The following is a 19,551-nucleotide window of genomic DNA, read 5'->3' on the forward strand; positions in this document are numbered from 1 at the left end:
TTGGATTTTCCATGAAGCACTAAAATTCCCGAAGTTCAAGTTTTGGAATCTGAATTTGAGCGATACATAATCAAAGGGAAGATGCTCAAGTTTCTTTCTTCTTTTATTGATTATGAAGTGCTACTGGGGTAGTTCTTAGTAAAATCTTTTGAGCTTATTGTACAGTAGCTGATGAAAGCTGAGCTTAGACTCTCATTGGGGGACTCGTATTCTCTTTCTGCTCCTCTCTCAGCACAGCCAGCACTTGGTGGAGTATTCTTTCAGTGCAGCATAGCCACTTAAAGGGATTAATCTGTTTTGCTTATCTGTCCTGTGTGAAGTTTTCCTGCTTCATCTAAACTCTAGTGGTTCTCAAGTATAGAAGGGCTGTTCGGTTAAGCACTAGCTCCCCCTCCTGGTTTCAAGTACTTTGTACAGAATTTAGCAAGTTCAAGTTCGTGCCAAGAGTTTACCAGGTTAACACATCTACAAAAGGATCTGGTTTTGGTATAACCCCTGGCTTTCACTTACTGCTCTTCAAGTTGTTCTGATGCTTTACTCGGCTCGGAGCAGGAGATTTATCAGTATAGGCTCTGCATTTGTCTGGAAGAATCTGGAACGGCTCTTGAGCTAAAAAATTCCTGCCTCCTACTTTTTTTCTTAAACAATAATCATTAGTGTACTTGCCAACTTTCCAAATTCATGACTCCCCCTATCCTGCCATGAATTTTTCTGCTGCATTTAAGAACTTGCTTCTAGAAATTACTAAGATTGACGTTATGTTCGCTAAGGCTTTTGAGTCTTGTTCTTTTCTTAGGAAGAGTTGGTTTTTCTATCAAGACAGACAAAGCCTTTAGGTAACCTGCAAGACCGGTCAAAACGTTGCATATTTAAGACTCCAGAATCCAGGATTGTTTTTGGCATTTCTAGAATAGCAGCTTTTCTAGAGAACTTGATAGTATCTCAAATTTACCATCGCTGTGGCAAAAAGCAGTTTGTTCATCCATGGATATTGCCAAAAGCAGGGACTGTCACTTTTCTTGACCTGGAGAAATCCCTTATCTCTTGCTAATAGTGCTGGAATCAAATATGAAACATCTTGCCCTCCCTTTTATGTTGTACAGGTGGCTTCAGCATGTAAAGCTAAGTCATAGCACACACTTGGTTTATCTACCAAGTCTGACTGATGTAGTATCTTTAAGACACCCCCCCCGGCTTATTTTTAATGCATTTACCCTTGCTTGGTACTGATTTATATCCATCAAATTAAATGCCAGTTCCTGGTGGCAGAAGACTTTATTTAAAGGAGGGAAAAAACCTCACAATGCTTTTAAGAACAATACTAGCTTAAGGATCAGTTTGCTTACAGAAACCATTGTTTTTCTTGAGGGCAGCTACTATTCTTCCTCTGCTGAAAGACTGATAGAGCTGCTCAAAACTGCTTCTCTTACATGTAAATCCCAAGAACTTTCACTGATACAACTTCCAACAAATAAAAAAAAATAATACAAAAATCCTGTATACAGTGCGAGGCCACAACCTACTGCTTTTCAATTTTCTAACACGCTTCCTTTAGTAGTAGTAGTTCATGCCCACAAGTAAGTCTGTATATGAACCTGATTTTTTGTAGTTTTATCCAAAACGGTAATCTTCAAGAACCACGGCCATCCAAACAAGCCTTCACTTGAAGAAAGAAAAGCCTTGGTGTTACGTAGCTGTAGGCAGCTCAAGGGGAGACGATCTGGTCTCAAAATGTCATGTCAAGAGCCTCCTGACAGCTTTTTTGTAAATATTAGCGCTACCGTGTTTCTTAAGGAGATCCAATGCCTGTTCGTGTAGTTCAGGAGGGCACAGGGATCTGGTGTGAAGGAGAACAAGGCAGCACTCCAGCACGTCGGGGAACGGGAAGACCTGCAAAAAAAGGAACAGGAGGTACTGTCTAGTCTTTCAATTATAATTGCTCAACTACAACATATTCAGGCAACCAGCTCTCTAAAGACACTGCTTTACAGTATCTTTGGAACAGACAGTCATGAGTCAGATGCGTTTTCTCCTCTTCTTCCAGCGCATCAGCTCACATTTAACCAAGTTTGCCCCCTCTTGTATAATCACCACGATTACGTTTAGTTATATTATAGGCTAGAGAACAGAGGGGATGAGACAGGCTAGGAAACTTTTTTTTTCAAACACGTGATGTGTAGTTTCTACAGTTCCTAATCTGTAAATGCTATTTTATACCTTAAATTCCTGATTTCGCTGTTTCTCTAAACTGGTTTTGCATACATAATTGTAAGTAGCAAGGGATTACTTTTAAAACGCCTGGGAAAGATTCATACAGAATATCACATTGAGTTCTCCCATGCTTTACCTACACTTTCCAGCTGCACGGAGAAAGTTATGCTTCAAACAAAAATATCATCCTCACGCCATGTGTCAATTCTCTCTGAAAATTGCCCCAGGATCACCAAGAAAGTCACTGTTCCTTACGTTCTGTGGGAAAGGGACTCTCTGATAAAGCTGCCCTTACAAAAAGACTGTCTTTTTTTCATAACCATGATGCTCCTTCTGAAAACTTACCTTTAAATTGTCTGGAAATTCTGCTAGTTTCTGCTTTGCTTTTAGAAGCTGCTTCGTTAGCTCAGGGAGTGTAATTGGTTCCTTTACTTCATCTTTACTGTCAAGAAAAGAGTGGGTGTCATGAGTAACTGTTTTGCTTAAATGACTGCGTAGGGTCCCTCCTGCACAGGGAGCACAGGAGAGCTGGACAAGTGATACCACGCTCTAGCTCATTCTTGCCGAAGTCCCAAATAATTGTTCAACAAAGAGACAGACCTCTTGGATCACGCTTGTCCTTTTCATTATCCTTCCCTTTTCAAGCTGCCCTGTTTATTCACCGTGCCAACCCCCACTGTGTAGCAGGAAGTTATTCCGCATGAGCTTCCGTTACAAGCTTACGGACATGGTAGTTCAGCCCCAGAGAAACGCAAGACTTTTGAGATGTATGTTGAAGGGTCCGGGGGTGACAAGCTTGAGATTAGAGGCAAACCCAAGAAATTTGCTGCACAAACACACACAAAAAAGCAATGCTTTTCAATCCATTCATTCATGTTCTGAAGCTTACCAATTCATCTGGTTGCTGTCAGAGCATGGTTTGTCCAATCCAGTCTCTGAATTCTGCTGCACGTTGCTTTCCTGGGTGATTCCATTTGTGTTTTCCTGGAGATTGTTCCTCTGCTGCTGATGCTGGCGGATCATATCTGCTAAAATCTGCTGGACCTCAGCTATATCTCTCTGGGTGTTCTGTAAAGCAGCAATCTCTTCTGAAAGAAGCACTTTGCAGCCATTCAGTTTTGGCTGACTGTCTACCAAATTCAACGAGCTACTTCTCGAGTCACTTTCTGTCTCACACCCACAAACTTCATTTGTATTGCAGAGGTTTTCATCCATCTCAACTGCAGTTTGATCAGGAGTTTCTTCAGAGGAAGACTGACCTGAAATGTAACTCTTCTCAACGGCTGTCTGCTCACTGGGATGGAGCACAGGATCCACAACAGCCTTTTGCAGGACAAGGGAGTCTTTGGGTGGGTTCCACCACAGGTCATACAGCAATCCATACGCCACAAAGCCCTCTAAACTTCTGCAAGCGTCCATGCTCTGGGAATCTGTGCCGTCCAGTTTGTGTCTCAGGTTATCACAGCCTAATAATGAAAAAAGAATTATAAATAGTTCATAGAGATTTCCAGAGAAAAAGACCAGATCTGGTAAATGAACAACTCTCCTGGAGACTCAAACCAGAGATTTACTCAGATGCTGGCAGAGTGGTGCAGAAAGCAGAAAAGCAAAGGTAGACACCTTTGGCATCTTTTTAAACAAAATACTCTGCTCTAGCTAGCATGAGACTGCATGTTCTCATTATCTACAACAAATTTCCGTGGTCCTGAGCTGCACATCAAGATATTCACATGATCAAGAGCCACAAAATAAATGCACTGCATACTCCGGAGAGAACGAAGGGAAGGGCCGGTTGGGGTGATTTGGAACTATGAGATGAACACAGCTTTCCAATGGCCCCATCTCCCTTACAGAACAGAACTTGCTCAGTTCCTTGCATCACCTGCACCAGCTGACACTGCTGAGCTTCCTTCTACAGCCAGGAATTTTGATCACCCAACGGCCCTTGCACTAGCCAATTTCCACAGGTTTCTACATATATGGGTACGTCTTCCTCCTTCCAAACATTATTATGCCTAGTAATATCAATGGACACACAGCTGTGATTCCAAGGAAGATCCCTCTGTCAGTGCCAGGAGATACACAAGAAGAGACTTACCTTCAGGAAGGACGATACTGCAGATCTCTTGCATCAGAGTGAAGTTGCCAGCATCATAACTGCGGGACACAGCTCCAAGAATACTTTTCACTGTCTCATCCCAGGTAGCGGTCCGATAGCTCAGGGCTGCAAGGGTCAGGTCATGGGAGATATGGAAAAGCACCTACAGAAAGCACCAGGGAGCACGATGAACAGTTTTACTGCAACATATGAATTACTTACAGCTTAAGACCATTGTGGAAGAGCCCAGAAGCACACGACTTCACCAAAAGCTATTTTAACAACAATGCAATTTACACAGTCTCCTTCATGCAGGAGATGGAGCACTTTTACATTACTTGTAACTGTGAAATCAGCAGCTGTGCTTGCTTGTGTCTTACTAAACAGATGAGAAGCAGGAGCACACCACAGGTCAGTGACTCACTGTGGTCACAGAGAGAAGAGCTGCAGGAGCACCAGTCTATGAACAGACCTTCTGAGCCCCAGGATATTTTAACAACAAGCAGCCCTGACTCCCCTAACAGTTCGACAGAAACCCCTGAATCACTGCTGAGCCTCCTCAGCTGTGCCAATCACTCCCACCCAGCCAGCACATCTCGATGATCTCAGTGCTCATGACCGTGCGTCAGTTCTTACCCTGCACAGAAACAAATGGATAAACAAACTGATGGCTACGCATGCAGTCCCGGGTGCCTATCATCTACTTCTCCCGGAGTATAACCATATCCTGCAGCAGGGTGCAGACATCAGTCCCCTGGGAATGGCTGGCAAAACACCACCAAGTGGCTGCATTTTACTGCTTAGCGTGTATACACATCTAAATCCATTTACCTGCTTTGGGTGCGAGTTGCTGGTAGAAGGAGGATGCTCAATACTGCGCAGCTGCTCCCGTGCACACATGGCTTGTTCGGTGGAGTCCATGCCCAATTTGTTCTGCCACACTTCTATCACCATGTCAAAGAATGAGGCCTCTCTGTTCAGCTCCCAGCTGTGGTAACAGGGAGGCACGGGGCTCTTTCGGTCACAGGGATTTCTTTCACTAAGGCACTTGCAAAGCAGTTCGTTAAGGCAGAAAACAAGTCTTTGTCCCTATAATAATAATAATAATAATAATAATAATAATAATAATAATAATAAAAAAAAAGAGAGCACTGAGCTGCTGCTAAAAGAAAAACAATCCCGTACTGACCACAGCAGGTAGACAAATTTAACAACGTCATGGCTACTAGCAGCTTGTTGGTGATAGACTGTTTCACAACTGCAGCTACCAAAGAACAACGCTGATAAGACTCGGAGACTCTCAGGTCAGAAGGAAACCTCAGAACAAGCCAAGCTAGCCTTCTGCTTCTCAGTTCGCGTGGAAACAAATTTCTGGATTAAGCCTGCAGCAGATGGACTTACAGTTAGCTCATTGGTTCCTTTAATGTAAACAGCAAATGCTTTCCTTCACTTCTTTCTTCTTATGGTCAGTATTACGTACTTAAAAAAAAATAAGAAATCCCATTCTCAACTACCTCTCATGTAACTACCAAGCATGGAACCTACGTGCCTCCCCACCGTGGGCCCTTTGCCTCTGCAAAGGCACGTGCTTTTTCATAGGGTCACTGCAATAAACTTCTAGAAAAATACTTTGAGGCAAAACCAGCTCAAAGGACTACTTGTGGACTATTAACATATGGGAAGTGGTGCAAAGTTACTCAAGTTAATCTGGAGAGAGACAACGCCGGAGAAAGCGGAAAGGAAACAACCCGACTCACAAATAAAGTTTTATGTTGCTGAAGGACTTCCTGAGCTCCCACCCAGTTCCTGGACAACAGCAGGTCTTGGGCACATCTGAGAGACAAACTTGCTGACAACTCCTCCTCTCCAGATACCAGCGCAAGCTCCGCAGCAGTTTTAAGGGATGTCACATCCCCCTTTTTTGCCAACACCTTAACTGCATCATAGGGTGAGGCGGCCCCCAAATAACTGAAAAGAGAGAAAAAGCAACTTGATTAGTACTAAAATACTACTTTTAAATTGTAATGCAACACAATAGCACAAACATACAAATGAAGAGAAACCTGTATTTTCCACAGGTTCTCAGAGCTCTCATCACTTTGCCGTACCAAAGTTTACTATAGACATATGGCACATGACCTGATGGAAAGCTACAAAGGGAAAGTCACAGAGCCTGGACTGAATCTGGTGAACCTGGACTGAAACCTCTGGTGGTGTGCATATCACACACGGCTTGGATGAGAAACAGAAATAAATAAATAGATTCAAGAGAGAAAGGTTACGTGCGGTAGTCTATCCCTGCTGCGTTTCTCTGGATTTCATATGAATCCTTTCACAAATGTGAACACCTTCAAAAATGCCAAAACTGAAATCGGCATCAAGCAAAGGACACTATTCCAGACAAAATATTTCAAGTGCCATTAGTGATTCTGGCAGTCACTAATTTGAAACACTCTAGTTGGAGGAGGATAACCCAGTGATTAGGATATTAGCTAAGGCCTCAAGAAACTCAAGATGAACTGTTGCATTGCACATTTCCAGTGGAAAGGTTGGAAACATCACATAGTCTTTTCGTATACATCCTCATCTTAAGTCTTGCTAGACTAGTTTACAAAGACTTCCAGTAATGTCTATGGAAAGAGAGGGCTCTACTGTGGTATGGCATTTGGACCTTCTGCTCTGAGCTGCCCTCTGGAGCTTCTAGAGGGAGTCTACTGAGATTGAGCTCAGAAAGCACCTTAGGCAAATAATGACCAGACAAACCAGTTAATAGATTTCAGCTGCTACAAAACAAAGAACCTTCTTTGTTTCAGGCATGGAACCAATTCTGTCTTCTTCTTAGTAACACTCACCATTTGGCGGCCATGGAATAATGACCATCTTTCTCTAACAGAGCTGCCCAGCTGGTGTAGAGATCCTTCAGAATTGGATCTTCTGGACGCAACCTGGCCTTAGCAATTACAATTGCTTCCCTAATGCACAGAAGTGAAACCAGGCAGAAAAGTTAATTGACTGTGTACAAGAAGTGAACCAAAATGTCAAATCTACCCCACTAGAAAACAAGAGCAAATTCTAAACATAAATATACAGCAACCTGTAAAAATGGTTCACTTTCAGGAGCTCGACAGCCTCGTACACTTTATGGATGGAGAGGAGATGGGAGGCAGCCTTCACATATTGCTCCTGAAAACACAGCTGCTTCGCAAAGGCTTCTACTGTCCAAACCCAGGCCTGATATCCAACTGCAAAAGAGAAGGCAATGTAATTGGACACAAAGTTTTAGAACTGGAAGAATTCCTGTGGGATGAGGTCATCACTGGTTTCTTCAATGTGTACCTCTTCTCTGCCTCAAATTACTTTGTTTCTTAACAATCCTAATACAAATCACTGAGGCAATGAAACAGGGCAAAGCTAGGGCTTGAACACAACTGTAGGACTTCATTATCAGTACAATAACTTAAAAGCATATTTAAACCAACAGCAAGCCAGAAGGGCTGCTACATATTGTAAAGTACCAACTTCGGGCTTGGAAGGATAGGCCTGCTCCTTCAAGAAGTCCCAAAGGAAACCACTCTATTTCCTGCTATCCCAACCCAAGGATGCTTGTGGAAACATCCAGGTCTTTGTCATAAATAGGATATATTTTGTATTCAATTTCTGTTATCAGACAGTTAAAGAAGCAACTTCCTTCCAGTCTGGAACAATCATGAGTTTCCAATCCTGAACAATCGGAACAAAACTACTGTTGGCAGCTAATTCCATCTGCTTTTGTGTTACCAGAACATACCCATGGGCGACATTGCTACCAGCTGGTCTGTTAGCTCTCCCCTCTCAGCAGCTGCCTGGAGGACACCCTTCATATCTCCTTTCCACAACATGAGCTGCTGAAAGAGCTCTGGATGCCCATTCTCCAAGTGATGTTTTCCTGTTGGAAGCAAACACACCTCCTATCAGCGTGAGTGCAATGGCATCTTTGCTAAACTAACCTGGCAAAAGTGAGATTATTCTAGATTAAGATATTGCAGATTTGCATCTGAAAGATGTAAAAACTACTGGGGAAGAACGTCTTCTTTATACACAGACCTGCATTCTTAATCCTGTACTTTAATCCACAGTAAAGAAAATCCAAGCATTTTTTCCAATTTGATTTCTCCTTGAATGTAACAGTTGCAATGAACATATTGTCAAAGTGGATTCATTATTCCACTGACCTTCCACATCAATCATCTGGTGCAGAGAAGCCCTGTCCATGAACAGCCCCAGGTGGATGCGATCCTTCAGGTCAGGGGACACATCTTCATTATTATCTAAACCAGATAAAAAGAATGAATATGCAAGATGTGGTAAAACACTGGAAACTAGGACCTCCCAAGTCACTGTACTACTCCCTTATACTCAACTGTTGGCAAATACTTGTGTCTTCTACTTTTTTTCCGGTACAGCAGATTTAACAATTTGCAGATGAACATTTAGAACTTACACCTCTAAGTGTGATTAGAAGGACCGCGTTAGTACAGAACATTTATTCTAAATCAAACATAGCATGTTCCTTTGAATTGTCTAAGGAGCGGGACTGTGAGAATACAAACATCTCCCTCACGGCTTATTTTCCCCAGCCCATATTATACTTCTGGAGGTGAAGAACACTTTGCACGTAGGCAGAGAATTCTACCCTATCTCCACAGCACAGCCGCTCAAAACCTGTCTGAAGTGGCTACAGAGAGCTGAAACACTGCAAGAGAAGTTCGGCAAGACACCACAACTAGCCACACACTTTGATAAAGGTAAGGATTTAAAAAAAATAATGCTTAGTGGTCAAGGTGAAGCCCTTGGACATATGCTTCTGAATACTTTAGAGCTCCTACCCTCTAAGTATTTTCGTTTTAGACTAATACCTTTGGTTTTCAGACACGTAGCCAGCCTCAGACAGTCCTGATGCAATTCATCTTTTGATCTGTGATCCATGAATGTGCTGAAGGGTAGAATAGAACGAGGCTTCCTCTTCTTCAGGGAGGCATCAACAGCTGAAAAATGAGACACATTGTAGTCGCTGCTGCGCAATTCCCAGAGAGTCTCCTACAGCAGATTTCTCCAATGTATTCCAAAACCCACTCTTCCTCACACAGGAAAACAAAAACCAGATGCTCAAGTGCCACATGCATCTCTGTTGTGACAACTCTGACTTTTGAATACTGATTGCTTTGCGTATTTTTCTGCCCATCGTGCCTGGAATGAAACTAGCAACTAAAATGCAGTATATTAAGCCCACATTAAACAACTACTCAATTGACCTGACAAGCAGGACAAATAAAAGAAGCAGCATCTTAAAATGTGGAAGAGATTTTAAAAGCACACTCTTCTTTCTCTGGCACTGATTTGGTGTCACATTAGGAAGGGAAGCTGCAGCCAAACAGAAGCTAGAATGAGGAACTCTGCCTTGATGCAAGACTGTTAAAAGTCCCCCCAAAATACTAACTTTGTTTCTCTTTAGGTGGATCCTTTTTCACAGCAGCGGCTTTCTGGGTCACAAAAGGCTTTGGCAAGCTGAATGAAGAATAATCATATGCAGATGAAGGTGTATCCTTGGACACTGTGGTGTTAAGTGATAAAAAAGGAAAAACAATACATGGAAAAGCCCATAGCAGAATACTTGATATATTCACATTCTATTACGTTAATTTCGAAATATACAGAATCCAAGCTTTGCTTTGCCATAGAACTTAAAAGCTTTTTAGGGAAAGCAAACATTAAGAAAACATTACAGAACCGTCAGAAAGCTAAATAGGATGTCAACAGACACTAAAGGTCTACCAGTATTTTAAGATGTATCACCAGAAGGCAACACTGATCAAAAATGACATTGTTTCAAGCCAAACACAGTAACTGTTCATTAGGCCAGAATCTTCTTATTTAAAGACCGTTAATTCTAAACTAGTTTAGAAAATTATGAAAGGCATTCCAGAACTCTATTCTGTTCAAGTGAACTGTTTCAATAGAACCACGTTATGAGAAAATCTGCATGAAAATATTAAACTTGGTGATGCACTGAGGGCTAACCAGTCTGGGAACCATTGAACTAAGATGATTGGATTATTACCAGTCATGGAGACTTTATCAGGCAACTCTGTCTCCTGAGTTTCTTTTTCTCCTTCGTGGTCCGACACTCCATTTTCCTCTGGCAACATTTCCTTCACGCTCTCATCTCCGTTCACAGCATCACTTGGATCCTGCTTGGCTGGACTCTTTCCTATAGGCTTTTTTTTCTTCTTGGTTTTGACTTTTGGTTGCATACTTCTTTTTTTCTCCAATTCTATACTCTTTTTGCCTGTAAAAGGTTGCAGAAAAGTTACACGGATATTATCTGTAGAGATTTTTAGTGTATTAGCTGTCTGTCTTTCAAGATCAACATTTCGTTTCCAAATAAAACTCAATTTAAACCTAGACAGTTTATTCCTGAAGAGCTAGCAGGCAGATTTGGAATTCAGCATAAGAACTTATCATACCATTTCAATGTGGCAACCCTCTGTTTCCCAGCTCCAATGTAATTTTCAGGAAATGATCTTCTGTTTGGATATACATACCCTGAGGAGGCCGTGTGTGCTCCTGCTTTGAGATCTGCCATTTGTGAACAGAAAAATCATCTGCTCCTGTATAAACAGAATCTGAATCCACTGGTGACCACTGGACACTCAGCAGCCGGCCCTGGTGCCCTCGATAGTTGCAGAGTGGCTCTTCCTTCATAACATCCCATACCTTATTATAAACAAGAAAGAGATCCGATTACTCAGAAAGTCTCATCTTCCCCTAATACTCTGCATTTTCTCTTCAGTTATTTGCACTTGTAGGAGTTTCTCTTTTAGGGTGTTTGCACAGGGATTTCAAATACCAACATGCAAATGGAGAAAATTCGGGGCTTCCTTTGTTTGCATCGATACATTTGCATAACTTCTTTCTTTTTTAAGGATCCAAAAGTGCCAATATGAAAACGATAATGACTGGACTTGCAAATCAACTTGCAAGTCGCAAAAACACGTGGATACGTACGTATCGGGTATCAAGTAACCAGGAGATAGTTACCAAGGATAAACACGCAGTACTTCACCAGTTTATCTCACGAAAGCAGCACTGCTGTTTACTCAGCTTGGTTCTAAAACACTGTAGAATGGATGATTTGAAACTAAAAGAAACACACTTCTGAGTGGCTGTGGAGCAATACCTGTGCAGTGCCATCATAGCAAGCAGATACCAATCTTCCCTCATGGTGGGGGCTCCAAGAAAGACTTGTGATTTTAGCTGTGTGCCCAGCCAGAGTTCGAAAAGGCTCTGTTATTGTCACAGGACTTTCTGAAGTGCTCTCTGAAAAAAAAAAAGAAAAGGATCAAATATGGCCAGCAAGACAGACCAGGAGTAAACCACAAGAAGATGCCAAGAATTGGAATATAATCTGCAAACCATTACCTACAACGCTCTTCAGATTATGCACATAAATAGTGGCATTGATTGAGCCTGAAGCTATCAAGTAACTCAGGTCTGGCTGGCTCCCATGCTCATGATGCCAACGAATAGCGTTAATCAGTTTATGATGTTGTTGGATAGTGCAGAGCAACTTCAAGTCTGGCGCTTGAAATATTTCAATTGACCTGGAACGTAAGAACAAAAGTGTAAGAACTCCAGCAGTCACTGAAAATGTTTTTTTTTTTTGTTATCCTGCATGAGCAGAATTACAGAACATGAAATATAGTAACTAAATGAGTTTTTCTTTTCTTCTCAAACCCTCATTTAGTACATCAGCAAAAGTGCGTTTCAACCACAAGTGGATCCTTGAAAAATAATTTAACATAATGACGTAGATTCTTCATGCCAAGAGCAGCTAAACCAAATAACATCAAGGAACAGAGACAAACCAGGGCAACAAAAAGTACTTTTGCTTCGCTGTAGTGGTTCTTCTCAAGATCAGCACATACACCACATTAACCTGCAAGTGAAACATACCCATCTTCATTGCCAAGAGCCAAGAGTTTGCCATCTGGTTTCCAGCTGATCTCTGTACGCGCAGGCAGTTTGTGCTGTAGAGAGAAGACACAACTATTACCAAAAACTCTTAAATCTCTCTCGCGTACATTCAACAGAGGAAGACTGGCAACTGGACAGAGTTGCAGTTAGCCCACAACATGAAAGTCACAAAAAGGTCCATTGCTTTTGTAGCAGTGACATAAGCTTGAGCAATTAAGAACGACTGAATGAACTGATGCAAGAACCAGTGATTATTTTTATCAGGTCAGTGAAATGTCTCAAAGGAAGTTTGTCTGGATTCCAGTAGGACTTTGATCTCCTTATGCTCCTTGGAAAGCCAATTCTATCATATTTCAAAATAAATCAAAGTTTACTTATATTATTTCTATTCTTTCTAATTCTGACAAAAGCTACTTACAATTTTACATTTAAATATCTAAAAATCATCATTTCATTGCCTGTGACATTAGTCTCAACCCCCAGTGAGTCTTCTACTCAAGGAAAAAGCCAAAACCCATCTGATACAGATCAATATAGTTTGAGTATCTTCAGTTGACTTATGGTGACTTAAAGCAACTGAAGATCTAACCCACATCACTTATTTTGTACTTTCAACTAAGAAATGACTCATGATACTTCACTGCATACTCTCACTGCAGGTTTCAAACTTTTTATTTGTTACAGATAGATACATCATGAAGGCAAAATCAGAAACTTACGCCATCAAGACCATAGAAACTATGACATGGTTAACATGAATCCATAAAAAACCCTTAAAATCATACTCACTTTGATTGAATTAGTGTCTCGGATGACTTTGTTGATGTCATTTGCCTCTCCATTAAGCTTCCAGGGGTTGTGTTGAAAAACAATACCTTCTCCAGCACAACTATATAAAGTTACAGAGGGCTGTTCACCTTCTCCTTCTGTCCAACAGAGAAAAAAAGCTAAATATACAACGTTCTTCAGTTTTCCCAGAAGCAATCACTCACACTGTAAATCAAAACATTATTTTAAAACGCTACATAGACACTTCAGTTGCCTGTGATCCAGCAGCGAGAAATTCTCACAATACAATCCTCTGAAAGGACCTCTCATTTCTACCAATAGATCTCTCCATAGCACAATCACTGCAAGCATTAAAATTCCCTTTAAAGTTTGGTCCTTAAAAAAATTCAAGCTGTATAAGAAAAGCTAATGGAGCTGTTCTGTTTAGTTCAGCTGGTAGAAATGTACTTCTGGAGCTAAGGAACACGTATGTGGTCTGACGCACTTACTGCGGGAAGCCTGTGCAGACAGTTACTGGCCTGTAATACTCTGAAGTAAGCACAGAGGTGTGGTACGCTACTCCCATCTATTTCCTGAAGCTATTAGAAGAGATTGTTTTGCTCCCTTGCAAAACTATTAACAATTCCTCAAGCAGAATGCATTCTTAGCTGTTAGAAAGGATTGCTTCCACGCAAATGGTGTTCCGTTTCCTAAGAAGGGAGGGCGTACCAACTGCATGGCATCTGTGAGCTCTGCGTGGACATTCCACTTTGTCACAAGGTGCTGGAAGACTCACCAGAAGACAGAGGAGGAGTTGGAGGCCCCCAGGCTAACGTGTACACAGTCTTCTTGTGGTAAGTACTGGAGATCTGAGGTGGCTTGTTCTTAGCACTAGGTGGGAAGATAAGGAAGCAGGGACAGTCAGATTTCAGCAAAGGGGAAAAAAATAAAAGCAAAATAATTTAAAAAAAACCCACAGACACCATGTGCTATAATATGCTAAAGAAATGGCTCAACCAAGCCTTCTTTAACTTCTCCTGTAGGACAGTACTAAAAACACAACTAAACTGTCCTGATGGCCTGCACCTGCGTGTTGCTCTTCACTCTCTGAAAATGTCTTTCTGGCTAAAGTTTTCCTTGACTGACGTCCTCCCACAGATGATCTCTGGTCATGTAATTTGAGTAAGATTACCTGAGAAACTAATTCAATCCTAGTCTTGTCTAACAGTAAAGACATCCCTCAGGAAAGACCACACCCCCTACGCATGGTAATATACCAGCAGGATCTCACACTAAGGAATTGGAAAGCTCCTTTCTTACCTGCTGGAGAAGGTGTCAAATATGCCAACTTTTCCATCATCTGTTCCAAAAGCCAAGCAGCCTTCCTTAGTTGGATGCCAGGATAACTGCAAGCAAAACAGAAAGAAACCCATAATGACACAAGCTACAAACACTTTATTTCTAAGTAATAAACAAAACGTTGAAACCGATGAGCAAGCACCATCCCTGATACCCACCCCTCCAAGTACAGCCACTTGATTTGATCACTCTGCTGTTGAGTATCAAAGGCTCTCCCCCTACCAGCTATTGTAGGATAAGACGAAAGGGACTAAAATCATTAAAATACTATTTGACATCTACATTATAAAATAGAAATGGAGAACACGGTAGGATGGTGAGAAAACTTTTGGTGTGAACAAGAATAACTACCATGTTTTACTGCTGCCAGCAATTTTACCAGGCAGAAGCCTCTGGCCAACCGCCGGTCAAACCCAAACTGAATACATCCATATTGGTTTTTGTGCATGTCAAACTTCCTAGCAGACCAAGGGAAACCACGGATGAAGCAAGGAAGGATCACAAAGGAGCATAAAAGTGAAAAATTAATTTAACAGCCAGTTGGACGTCAGCTGATTATCACTAGATGTAATGCAAGCATCTAAGGCTGCGAAAAGGTCTTAAAATTTGCTGCCAGATTCTCAAATGTATTGCATACCAAAAGAATCAAGTACAAAAGGAACAACTTGGCTTTATGTATTTTCAGTTGGGAAAAACCTTCTTCAGAGTGAAAAGAGAAGAGACAAGGGGAAAAAAAAGGGAATCAAAAGCACACTTACTGCTGTAACTTTGGACTTTATGCTTTGCCAGAAGGTTTTAACATCATAAATATTGTTCATGGACAAAGTATTCCACACCCGGATCATGCTGTCTCCAACACCGATGGCAAGACAGCCCGTGTCCACAGGGGAGAAGGCAAGACTATAGACGAATCCCCCAAGAGAGGGCATGGTCCAGCTACAGTCAAGAGTTGATAGGTCCCAGCACTTCACCTGAAGAATATTTAAGGAACAAGGAATGGTTATATGTAGAGTGACTGGTACCACAAGGGAAAACAAAGCCAATCGAAGGGCCAAATTCAGGGCCTGACATCGTATGTGATCTGCCCCAGAGGATTACATGTCACAGACAGGGCTGCAATAGTTGGACTGTAATGGAATGGACAAAATGAGTACATTTTGATACTACAGGCGCTCTGCTGCCTGTAAAAGGCAAAAAGTGAAAAAAATAAAATAGACGCTTTAGTTTGTACAAGTAAATGATTTTAAGAAGGAAAACCAGACCTTTTAAAAATGAAACATATAGGAAAAAGAGAAGGTAAACTCCCTTTATTAAATGCCATTCAAGTGCAGAATGTCATTACCATTCACTCCACCATGGTAAGAACTTGAGCTTATAAACTAACAAAAATACACACAACCTGTGCTCGTAACAAATTTTAAGCAATGATGTTATAAAATGCTGCAAGAAACCCACTTTAAGAGAAAATCTGTGGCCTTAAAAGGGGTAGCTGCACTCAGTCAAACTGTATAGGTACACCTATTTTTATGTTAATTTTATAAATGGTTCTTACATCTCTGTCCATTGAAATGGAAAAAAGGAGCTCTTTGTCTTGACGCTTCACAGAACTCAGATTGAACACAATGCGGGAGTGATTTTGTCCTTCTGAAGATCCTAGAAGAGTCCACTTGCGTTTTCCAGATTGGGTCAAATCCCAGAGCAGCAGTTCTCCTCTGCAAAATGTAAAGGGTGTACTTCATTGTTCACTTCAAAGTAGTAATATAGACTAAATATAGACTATATTACATGTGCAAGAGTAATACAGCGAGCCACACATCCGCTACATGTGCCTATACATAGACACACACACAAACACCACCTTACAAATGATACCTATAGTTAACCACGCTGAAAATTGACATGTCATTTTTCTCCCATTAGATGGGCAAACCATTACCAGTCAATATTCAGTTAGATCGTCAGACGAATTATGGGACAAGTAGTATTTTTTTACTACTGAACTCCCATTTGAACTCCTGGCCTGTCTTCTCTCCGCTTATACTGGGAAGGAAAGGGGTGTCCAAGGTTCCTACCCAGTTCTTCCTTAAGTATTAATATGCAGGTACGGAGGGTACCCAGGCTGCTGCGTGCCCTACTTACCCAAAAGAGCTGGATACAATTTCTGTGGAACGACCAGAAGGCCAGTGAACAGTCAGCCAAATGCGCTCTTTAACAGCAGGATCTACAGCTCCACCTCTTCTCTTCGTGGGTGGCAACTTCAAAGTCATTACACCTATGGAACAAAGAGGGATCACCTAGACCTAGTACATCAAAATTCTCTGAGAGATAAAGAAGTCCTGTAATCTGAAGCTTTGAGTACGCTCCCCATGCTTTAAACTATCAAGTCAGCAAATGAAGGCCACAGTCAGAGAACTCTGCCATCATATTGTTATTGTTTATCTCATATTATTAATCTTACTTACTTCTGCCTCGAGTATAGCTCCATATTCGTATGGTCTGATCTTTGCTTCCTGAAGCCAGGTAACAACCTTTCTTCGTGGTTGTGTCCTGTGTCAACTCCCCATTTGGAACTTTGCCTTCCTCTGAAGGAACTATTGAATATCATTGAAGCCATGTTATTGTACTTTAAAATTCAAAGCTTTATAAAACTTAAAATATATTGATTTGTATCAGAACGTACTTTATTGAACTTTCCAGTTGCCTTTGCTTAGCTACTTACTGACTTTCTACAAGGAATTCAAGTCTCTAGAGGACATTTACATGAACTACAAACCACTTCACAAACTATTAATCACTTCTACGTACCTTGGAGCTCATCTTGCCAAGCAGATAACCTTTCTTCACCAGGAACAGGGCACCAGGCCAGACAATGTATTTCATCGTCATGGCCTCTTAGCCGATGGAGTACTTCTCTTTTCCTGCTGATATCAATTATAACCACCATGCCATCCTTGTAGCTACAAAGAGAGGCTTAAATTAACAAAGAGATTCTTGGATCCTTGTGGAATAATATCTGAGCCGATTTCCAAGCTCTTCACCAGGATCGTTACCACCATTTTACAGACAGAGAAGCCAAATCACAAGCAGCAATGGGACTAACAGACTAACGGTCAATGGGACTCCAGTATAGCACTGGTGTACCTGCAGCTGCCTTTTCAAGAAGTGCAACCAGTACATTTGGCTTCAAGAATGACAGCAATTGGTTAGTAATACGGCTATCAGAAACTTAACAAAAATCCAACAGTGGCTTTTATACAAGGAAAACTTTTCCCTTTAACACAAATGCATACTACTTTCATTCCATCCCTCCCCTTGTGTTTGTTCTCCTTCAAGATAACTCTATCATCGAGTCTAAAGGGCTTTCATGCCCTGCTCTCGTCAATAGTCTTGGGTGTCTAAAGGACTGGAATTGCAGTGGCTGACGAAAGCTTAGAAAAACTAAAAAACTCTCTTCAGATCAAGTAACCTATAATGCAAGAAACACCAGCGAAGTCTAATTAAAAAACAACAGTTTAAACAAACTTCAGAGATGCAAACCAAACCTGGACCCTTACATTGTTACGGATTTCAATGTCTTTCAGGTCTACCAAATCTAAACATTATTTCTAAATTATTGTATACCAGAAGAAAAAAACAGCCACCAAACCCTCTGAAAAATAACCTTACAATTGTGTAGCAAAAATTCGCAGTAAGGCTCTTGCAGAAGAAGAATGGAAAACAAAACGTAATGAATATTTACCCAATCGCCACAAGGTTTTCATGATGAGGAGAACAAGTGAGACAAAAAATCGTCCGAGGCTCTGGAAAGAACTGCTGGCTGTCACTTCTGTTGTGCCAGTAACAAACAATTATACCTTTTTCATCACCGGATACAATCAGATCTTTCACAAGAGGTGACCAGTGCAACGCTGAGATCGCGTTCTGAAGAAAAAAGAATTGAATAGATTTAAAGCTGTTTTACCACCATCTAGCACAGAATAACAGGCAGAAGATAATCTGTGAGTACCCCCCAGCACCAGCCGAGTTTGTTCTAAAGCGTTTCAGTTCTTTTGGGCTTTGGCATGATGCCGATATGGTGTCCTGGGTGACAGCAACTGTTCAAATGTATGTTCTCAGTCTGTCCCGTGTGGAACAATAACTTGCTGAGAAGACTTTAAATGAGCTGGGTTAAATGGCAATGAGTATGTGCTGCGAGCATAATTGCTTACTGAGGCTTTGATGGTAACCAACAGCTTATTGAGGTGATGTAACGCCGCTGCAGACCTACGGCTAGAAAAAAAAAGCTGGCCAGAAGCATTCAACGGTTTTAATTTTCTCGGGTTTGAAACTCACCTTTGCTCAAGTAACATCACCCTGCCTGGCGTGCAAGACCTCCAAAAACCCACCCCACCCTCTGAGTTCATTCTGCGTCACCCTCTCTGTCCCTGCAGTGGTGGCTCCCGGCTGGGCACCCTACCTGGTTTAGGCTGTGCTCCGCCACCGGAGAAGCCCCTACCTGGTGCAGGCTGTGCTCCGCCACCGGAGCCAGGGCCTCCGTGTCCCAAATCTGGACGCTCCCATCGTCGGAGCTGCTGGCGCAGAGGCTGCTCTGCCCTGGGCACTGGCAAAACACGAATCCGGAGATCCTGTCCGTGTGCCCGATGAGTTCTCCTGCACCGACAGCAAGAGACCGCGATGGGACCACCTTCCCAAACCCGGTCCCCCCCGGGGCTCCCGCTGCCTCCCCGACCCCCGGGACTCCTCTGCCCAAGCGGCTCCCGGCACAGGGGCGGCCCCGCGGGGCCGGGCCGCCCCTATAAAAGGCCGGAGGGGTCAGGGATTGCTGCCGGCGGGCCCGTGGAATCAAGGAAGGCCGCCGGGCCCGTGGTCCCCGCAGGCGCGGGTCATGCCGGTACCGTAAAACGCGGGTGCGCCGCCGCTAACATCCAGCAGGCAGACGCGGTGCCTCGCCGCGAAGCCGAAGAGGCGGCCATCGCCGCTGGTGTCGCTGCAGCGGCTGCTGTACCAGTTGGGCGAGGCGGGCAGCACCCGCACCGCCGCCATCGCCCCAGGTCGCTCCGCGCCGCCCCACGCTCCCCGCCGCGGGCGCTGCCGCCAAGCGC

At 42.5% G+C, this 19,551-nt stretch overlaps 1 protein-coding gene across 1 annotated transcript; it reads right to left on the bottom strand.

Moving 5' to 3' along the window:
• Window positions 1–1,251: 1,251 nt before the first annotated feature.
• On the bottom strand, window positions 1,252–19,551 carry GEMIN5 (gem nuclear organelle associated protein 5). Its single transcript, XM_063349577.1, has 28 exons — window positions 19,345–19,551; window positions 18,945–19,099; window positions 18,189–18,370; window positions 17,255–17,406; window positions 16,912–17,040; window positions 16,589–16,721; window positions 16,002–16,161; window positions 15,208–15,420; window positions 14,411–14,496; window positions 13,887–13,981; window positions 13,112–13,248; window positions 12,302–12,375; window positions 11,768–11,949; window positions 11,526–11,665; window positions 10,891–11,062; window positions 10,407–10,634; window positions 9,786–9,899; window positions 9,205–9,333; window positions 8,521–8,616; window positions 8,097–8,234; window positions 7,404–7,551; window positions 7,162–7,281; window positions 6,067–6,277; window positions 5,141–5,398; window positions 4,310–4,472; window positions 3,101–3,677; window positions 2,557–2,653; window positions 1,252–1,890 (listed from the first exon to the last, which is right to left on the bottom strand). Exons 1-28 carry the CDS (start codon window positions 19,490–19,492, stop codon window positions 1,735–1,737), a joined length of 4,593 nt encoding a protein of 1,530 aa, XP_063205647.1. The 5' UTR covers window positions 19,493–19,551; the 3' UTR covers window positions 1,252–1,734.

The sequence above is a fragment of the Chroicocephalus ridibundus genome, chromosome 11 (genome assembly GCF_963924245.1).
Source record: "Chroicocephalus ridibundus chromosome 11, bChrRid1.1, whole genome shotgun sequence".
Classification (NCBI taxonomy): Eukaryota; Metazoa; Chordata; class Aves; order Charadriiformes; family Laridae; genus Chroicocephalus; species Chroicocephalus ridibundus.